This window comes from Durio zibethinus, chromosome 3 (assembly GCF_047325235.1).
Source record: "Durio zibethinus cultivar Kanyao isolate XHJ-2024 chromosome 3, ASM4732523v1, whole genome shotgun sequence".
In the NCBI taxonomy this organism is placed as follows: Eukaryota; Viridiplantae; Streptophyta; class Magnoliopsida; order Malvales; family Malvaceae; genus Durio; species Durio zibethinus.
The window spans coordinates 6,560,393-6,568,596 of NC_143164.1; the positions used below are offsets into that span (position 1 = coordinate 6,560,393).

The 8,204-nt window shown below is 31.2% G+C and overlaps 1 protein-coding gene across 1 annotated transcript; it reads left to right on the forward strand.

Annotated features, from left to right (window-relative positions):
• The first annotated feature begins 6,166 nt into the window (after nucleotides 1-6,166).
• LOC111299800 (uncharacterized) lies at nucleotides 6,167-7,778 on the forward strand. The gene has a single exon (XM_089757900.1). It carries the CDS (start codon nucleotides 6,425-6,427, stop codon nucleotides 7,250-7,252), a length of 828 nt encoding a protein of 275 aa, XP_089614026.1. The 5' UTR covers nucleotides 6,167-6,424; the 3' UTR covers nucleotides 7,253-7,778.
• The last annotated feature ends 426 nt before the right edge of the window (nucleotides 7,779-8,204 follow it).

Here is an 8,204-nt window from a genome sequence, read left to right on the forward strand (position 1 = left end):
GCTTGCTAATCTTTATGTCGTCATTGATAGTGGTTGCTATTGGTGGCCCCCTGTAATAATGTCTAGATCTAGGGATCTATCGTTAGACATTGACTTTAAGAAGTCGCCATCAATCTTTTTTTATTTAGGTGCGATTGATCACCTAAAGAATCTATCCTTTTAAAAAACACTTAAGCTTGACTAAGGGTTTCTAAAAGAATAGGTTCAAGTCTATTAACCAGAACAAGGTTCGGGAGTTCAGTTACAAGTGAGAAAGGTTATAGCATCATCATAACGCCTATAGAAAGATGGTACCAGCTTAATTTCATGTTATTTGATAAGCTTTAAAAATTTTATCAAGTAATTATTATTGGAAAATTTTCTTAATTAACTCCAATACTTTTAGTAAAAAATTAAGAAAAATCCCCTCACCTCAAGAGTATGCAAGAAAACTACTATTTTTTTTGTAGAGGCTCCATCGTTAGATTATTAAAAAAAATTTCAAGAAGAAAAATTAATACTTCAAATTTTTCTTGAAATTTCTGTTTCTTACTTTATTATTGTTATTGTTTTTTTAAGGATTAATGCCTTTATTCAATGAAAATTGATACTTTCAACTTTTCCTTAAAAAAAAATCTTTTTTGAAAATTTTATTTTCAAGGAAAATTGATATTCTCAACTTTTTCTCAAAAATATTCTTTTTTATTGAAATTTTATTTTCAAGAAAAATTGATATTTTAAACTTTTCCTTAAAAACTTTTTTTTAAAATTTGATTTTCAAGAAAAATTGATACTTTCAACTTTTCCTTAAAAATGTGTTTTTAAAATTTTTATTTTTTATTTTCAAAAAAAATTGATACCTTCCACTTTTCCTTAAAAATATTTTATTTGAAATTTTATTTTTGAAAATATTATTGAAAAATGAAGAAGAAAGAACACCAACGGTGAAAGCACTCTATCGGGCCAACACTGACACTGAGAGACGAAAGCTAGGGGAGCGAATGGGATTAGAGACCCCGATAGTCCTAGCCGTAAACGGTGGATACTAGGTGCTGTGCATATCGACCCGTGCAGTGCTATAGCTAACGCGTTAAGTATCCTGCCTGGGGAGTATGTTAATTCCAATTTAATCAATAAATAAATAGATAGAAATAATAATAATAATAATAATAATAATAATAATAATAATAATAATAATAAAATGATAAAAATATATAAATAATAAAAATTAAAAAAATCGTAACGTTGTTCGACTTAGCGGCTAAAACGGCTCAACTTATACACTTGAGAAGGTTAAAAAGGGCAGCTCGGGGTGCACGGCTCAGTTCAGCTTGGCTCAACAACAACGTCTGGGAAGTGGGTTGAAACATGAGTTAGAGCTTGGGTCAAGTCATCCGAATGAAAATGCGTGGATCTTGCGAAATCACTTAACTCCAAAACGACATCGTTCCGAGCCCTATAAAAGGCCAAATTCCTTCTTTTTGCTTCAGATCTCTCATTCCTCTTCTCTTTCTACCCCTTTCTTTTCTCTCTTTTTCTCTTTAAACCTTAAGAACATCGGTTGAATTTCACTAGATTCTAGAAAATCTGACTGAAATCTAAGTTTTTTGTCAGAAGTTGATCGAAAAATTCAATGGTTTCTGAAGATATTATGCCAAAAACTGGGTAACTGACCGAAAAATTCAACCAACGTTAGAAAAGTTATTGGCAAATTCAATCGGCGCCGAAAAATTCAAACAAAATCTAGATTTTCCAAAAATTTTCCAAAAAAAAATGCCCAAAAATTCTAAAATTTTTTTTTTAAATATTGGGATTCCCGTAGCCCTTCTTAAACACTTTTCCCCACTTCTGCCTTCTATTTTCTCTTCATTTTCTTTTTGTGTGTGTTTCTATGTTCTCTGCATTGGTATTTATAGCCTATGATCAGAAGGGTTTCTGATCAATTCTAAGTCGATCATTAAACTTATCCTACAAAAACTAAAGCCTCCCAGGATTCTACCAATGGCAGGATTGGTATCCATTCTATTTTTTATTATTATTCTTTATTATCACCATTATCACCTAAAAAACCTGATGATAAATCAAATAAAATATAAAATAAAATAAAATATAAACAATGAAAATAAAATAATAAATAAATAAAACTCAGAAAGAGGAAAAATAAATAAATAAGTAAATGAAAAACACAAAATATACCTAGGCTTAACCATTTGAGCCCTATTGAACCAAGCTTAATGGGCTTGGGCTCGGACCAATTAAGGTGTCTATAGCTGTCCCTTTTTATGCATTTCCTGTGTAATAGGAATTGTGCAAAGACGTAGACACCCTGCTCATGGTTATCCCAACACATTTATCGCTTTTCGTTTTCTCTTTTCTTTCTTTTTTTTATTTTGATAACCAGACATTATAGCTAACTAAATGACATAAAGCTCCCCTAAATAGAGGCTCACAACTTTGACAAAATAAATACGGCTCCTCTAAGCAGAGGGTCAATGACTTTTTGAAAAATGAATTAAACTCCTCTAAACAGAGGCATCACAACTTTGAAAAGTAAAATGCTCCTCTAAATAGAACTGATAGGTCTAAATTGGGTGATGCTACATAGGTTTCTAGTTTTAGGAATCAAAACAATGTTGGTATGATTAACTTCACTTAGGTTACCTTCCCCATTAAAGAAAGATAAACAAAATCGAGCTATATCCTTACTAATTATGTGCCAAAATTTTTGAAAAAATAAAGCAAGCATACCATCTAGCCTAGGGACTTTTGTTGGGTGCATTTGTTTGATGACTGTCAAGACCTCGTCAGTAATGAATTCCGCTAGGAAGAGATCGTTTATCTCGTTTAACACTCGATTTTCAACTGCCTCTATAATTCTTCCATGTGCCTGCTTCCTTAGGGTTGAAACAATTGCTTGAAATAGCTAGTGGTGATTTCTGTGATCTTGTTTTCATCTTCACACCACTCTTCACTGTTATTTTTCAGTCCTTTAATATTGCTGCACCTCCTTCTTTGACTGGCCTTAGCATGTAAAAAAGCCGTATTACGATCACCCTCCCTAAGCCAGTCTACCCACAATCTTTGGGCTCATAATGGCTCCTCTCTTTCAATTGCCAAGTTCAACTCCTCTCAAGCTATTCTCCCTTTCTCCAAATTTTCTTCATTCAGCACAGAGCTTTTAACCTGCTGGAGCTCCCTAGTGAGGTTCTTGACTTTCTCATTCATGTCTTGAAAACGTTCTTTATGTCATTTGGCAAGCATTTCGCTTGTGCATGCAATTCTTCTAGTGATCTGTTCACCTTTACTTGCTCTTATGTCTTAATTAATTCCCTATCATTCATCATCTGTTTTTTTATATATTAAAAAGTAGTCTCTAATCCCTATTTTAGAAAAATACGTGCAAAATTTAAAAAAAAAAAAAAACTAATTACTTGCAAATATATAGATGATAAAAAAGTCTAGGCATATAGTGGTAACTGAATTCAATAAATTTCTAATAAGATAAGTTAAAATAAACAAAGAAACTAAATTTAACATAAGTTAGAGAAAAGTTGATATCATTGCAATTTTTTATAAAAAAAAAAATCATAATTTCAGGATAAAGAAAAAAATTGTAAATATTTGGATGCAAAAAAGTAATGCTATTATGATCGAGTTATATGGAGGTTCTTTCCTCACCATGTATGTAGTGTTATTAACAGCAGCTTGGGCGGCTAAGTTTTGAAGTATTGAGTGTCAAAGCATCGATCGGTTTCAGTGTTAATCTAATTTTGAACGTTGAACCAGTCCATTGTCAGGTTCAGAGCTGCACAAGCATGGAGCTGAAGTCTCAGCCCACGATAGTTTCATATAGGAAAAGGAAGGTCATTGGGCAGTTGAAAATAATCAATATGTCCTCAAACCTAAAATACCCCCAGTGGCAATAACAGTAAAGAAATAAAAATCAATTACAGTTTTTTAATTGTGGGTGACAAACCTGTGTCTAAAAGTTAATGGTTTAGGAACTTACCATTAAGTATAAAACTTGATTGATATTTTAATTTGGATTATTAACTATATAAGGAAGATGTACAGAGAAAAATTATATATAAAAATACAAAATAAGGGAGTGAATATTAATTTATTAACTTAACACATTTAGTTAAATGAACACGTAATAATTAATAAAACATGTTTTATCTATGAGAAATGATCATATGATATAATTATTCCATTTAAGCATAAATTTTATCATTTAAATCATATCATATGATCATATTTTTTAAAAATTAAAAATTTATTATACATTATATATAATAATTAAATAATAAATATTTATTTCAATAGATTCTTTATAATTTTGGTAATAATAATTAATTATTTAAATAAATTTTAATTATATAATATGATTTAAATAAAAAAGATATACGTTAATGTGTAGTAATTTTTAATCGTTTTTCCTATGAAAATTAAAAAATTCATTCCCATCTATACAATAATAATCTTTTAAATTTTTAATTCAAAAAAATAATTTAAATACTTCTTATTAGAACTATATTCTACGGAATTATTTATTCTTTTATATTTTTTCGAATTTAAAGGAGAAAACTATATTATCCTTATCATCTTATCATATTGTCAAAAAAAACCTGAAAATCAGCCCATTAAATGGCTAAAACGTTACTTCAGAGTTCGGACTTCGGAGATATCGATTCCACGAACAACTTTAATCCCTTAAACCTCGCATAAAACTAGGCAATTTATTCCAAGAAAGGTAGATTTGAGACTTTTTTTTTTTTTTAATTTCTCTTCTATCGAAAATTCCCAACAAAAAAAAATACGGAAAACGACACACATTTTATCTGTCAATCACGAAACAACTATTGACAAAAAAAAAAGAGGAAACAACTAATATATACTTCTTCAAAGGATGCGTCTGCTAATTGCTTCTCTGTCTCTCCCTATAAATCTTCCCATTCTAAGTTGTCTTCTTTTATTATTTTATTATTTCTTCTTTCTTCCCTTCTTTGTTTTGAAAGTTACAACAATCTTCTCTCCAGGCAAGTTTTATACTTTTTTTCTCAGTGCTTTTTCTCATTCATTTCCATTTCTTTATAATCTTATTAATCCTTCTTGAATCTGGGTTTTTCTTTCTTTTTAGTTTAAAGGAGTTCAATTCAAATGTAAATGAATTTTGTGTTTTAATATTGCTATGTTCTCTTTCTCTTTTTCTGTTTCCATACTGAAATCTTTTTATTTTCCTTATCATTATCAAATATAAAATACTACAATCATTTGAGAAACACGTTTTGAATGTTTCTTTCTTTCATTATTAATTTAATTTTCATGACTGACTGATTATTATATTTTACAAATAAAATACTACAATGATTAGATAGAATTGTCATCAATGATTATTGCTGGCAATATTTTGCTTCACTTGCTTCAAAAGACAAACAACTTATTGAAAAAAAAATTGACAAGTTCTAAGGGAATCTAGGATTGTTTTCCTGGCATTTGTTTGCATGACAGATATGCGTTTCTTCATTCTTGGCCGTCAAGCTTTTCCGACGCGTATTATCTGATTCTTTTTTTATTCTATATTATTCTTTTATATCTTGGTATTTCTTTATTATTATTTAGTCTATCAAAACTGAATTTTCTTGTTTATAAATATTTTAAAATTTCTAATTTACTTTTAATTCACAACTTTATCTTATTTTAATTTATGTAAAAAGTATACATTATGCGTTCAATCTTCTAAAATTTATAAGTTTAAAAAATATGATCAATATGCATGCCACGTCATAAAAATATTTTTTATATGTACAAATATAAGCTACTTTACTAATTTGAATTGTGATATAGAGAACAGTAGTAGCACTTTGCAATATTTTCATTTTGCCAATATGAAAATATTCAACTGTATAATTTTTTAGCATTGACTAAATTATATATTCAACCGAAATAAAACTCTGGCAGAGGTGCGATATATACTGAAGATCACATGTGTAAACATTATCTCCATGTGTACCACGAAAGTGTTTAAAAAAGATACCCAAAGGAAGAACGGATGCCACCTCTGCTGGTCTTTCTTCCCTGTTAGAATTTTTCCATGTTTCAAATATACTAAAAATTGATAGATATTTATTTATTGATTATTGTTTTTTTTTTTTTCTTGAAATACAGGTATGAAAGATGAGATTCTGAAAATTTAGGTCGATGCCACATATTTAAAACCCGATCTTGACGTCACAGATATTAGCTGTCATCTATTTCCTCTCTTCAATACTCCTTTTCTGGAAACCACACTCTTTTCCATTTTATCCCTTATTTGATTATCCCCTTCTCTATTTATAACCAAATTACTCTTCTCTCTCAGGTTTTCTTCATGCAAATCTAGTTTTGTTTGCCTTACAAGAAAAAAAAAGAAAACCCAGAACCAAAATACCCTTTTTCGATTGATATGCAGCCCCAGAGATATTCAACAGAAGCATCATCGTCGGAGGTACATCTTGGTCTTGAGGCCTTAACCATATGTCCGAAGAAGAACCAAACCGAAAAGCATTGCAATTCTTGTATGATGACTTCAATCGTTGTGTCCTCAGCGGCTTCTTCTTTGATTGGTGATTACATTGGCATGGAGAGTTGCTTTGATCTCGACAAAAACGAAGCGATTTGTGTTGGTGATAGTGATGTTAAGGATAGTCATGAGTATTATTCTGGGGTCTGCAATCAAAGCAGTGGACAGCGAGAACAGTGGTGTAGGAGGAGGAAGATGAAGAGAGAGTTTCCTCCGCCAATACCGTCGCTTGCTCGCACCGACAATCTGCCTTCTCATATGCCTTGGGTGCTGAAAAGGTATTACACTAGCGATGGACGGTTGATTCTTAGAGAAGAGAAGGTGAGACACCATGAATATTTCTGGGCACACCGATCCAATGGTCGTTTAACATTGCATCTTGTGCCCTTGGATGACATCGATGAGATTTATGATATTGAGGATCATGTCAGTGACCATGAAGAAGCAAAGGAAGAGGACGCTCAAGTAAATGATTTTGACAGCAACAATATTAACAACAATGCTGACGATGATCATAAGAGTAACATTGTTGAAACTTTGCTTAAAGAAAATACTGATCCTGTGATTGAAGATTCAATGGTAAAATGTTCAATTACTGAGACTCCAACTGACAATGGGACTGCAGCAAGCTTAAGCTACAACAGTGTAAGAGCAAGTCCCACATGTTTTCTCGGTTTGCCAGTGCCAGCAATCAGGCCAGTTCACATTTAGGTAAAAAAAACTCTTCTAATAGAGTCAAAATGAGGTGTCACTTTAATGGGATAAATGAAAATATGTCCGATTGAGCAGCATTAGGCTTAGATGCCATTTTTTTTTCTTTTTTTTCCCCAATTTTCCCCTTTTTTGGGTAGCGATCTTTGTTGATGTGATAAGAGTGAGTTGTCCTTTTCATACCCTTTTTAAGGTTAGTGGTAGAGGCTTCAAATGTTCTGATCTTCTTAGGGTTTCGTTTTCTTTGGTTATTGCATAGATTTTTCATTTGTGAGTGATAATTTTTTTGGGTTTTCTTTTTTTCTTTTTTCTCTTTCATTCGATGCCAAATGCTAAATGCCCTTTATGTAACTATATCTTTTCACTCTTTTTTTAGCCGACAACAAAAAACCTGCCACATGCAAAGGGTACATTTTGATGGGGAATGGGAATGGGTTATGATATTATGACTGGCAATTATGTTACTGGCTTTTTTTCTAAATTTAACTCTATCAAACTCATAGATTATCAATGATTGCTCTATAGAATCTTAAAAGGCTAAGAGTGTGGTACCATTGCTAAACTTTGTCATTCTCTATTAATTTGGATTGATACTGGTTTTGGTTTACAATTTGCACCCTCTTCTTGTATAATTTCTTTGAAACTTTACTGCATAATATTTATTTTAAAAGAATACTCATGTTCCTCATCAAACAAAGCTAAGAGGCAAATGCTAAATGAAAAGATTTGGAGGAAAGAAATTTCTGTTCCCGAAGTATCATCATCAGTCAATCTTCTCTAGAAGGTAGCTTTTCAGAAATATCAAAACACATACTTTTATCCATTAAAAAAAAAAGGAATTTTAAAAAGAAAAGGGGAAAATGAAGTAACATGGTGACCAGGAACTAGGAGATAACCTGATACAGATTTTTTTTTTCCTTCGAGCATATGCAAGAGAAAATCTAGTTGGGTT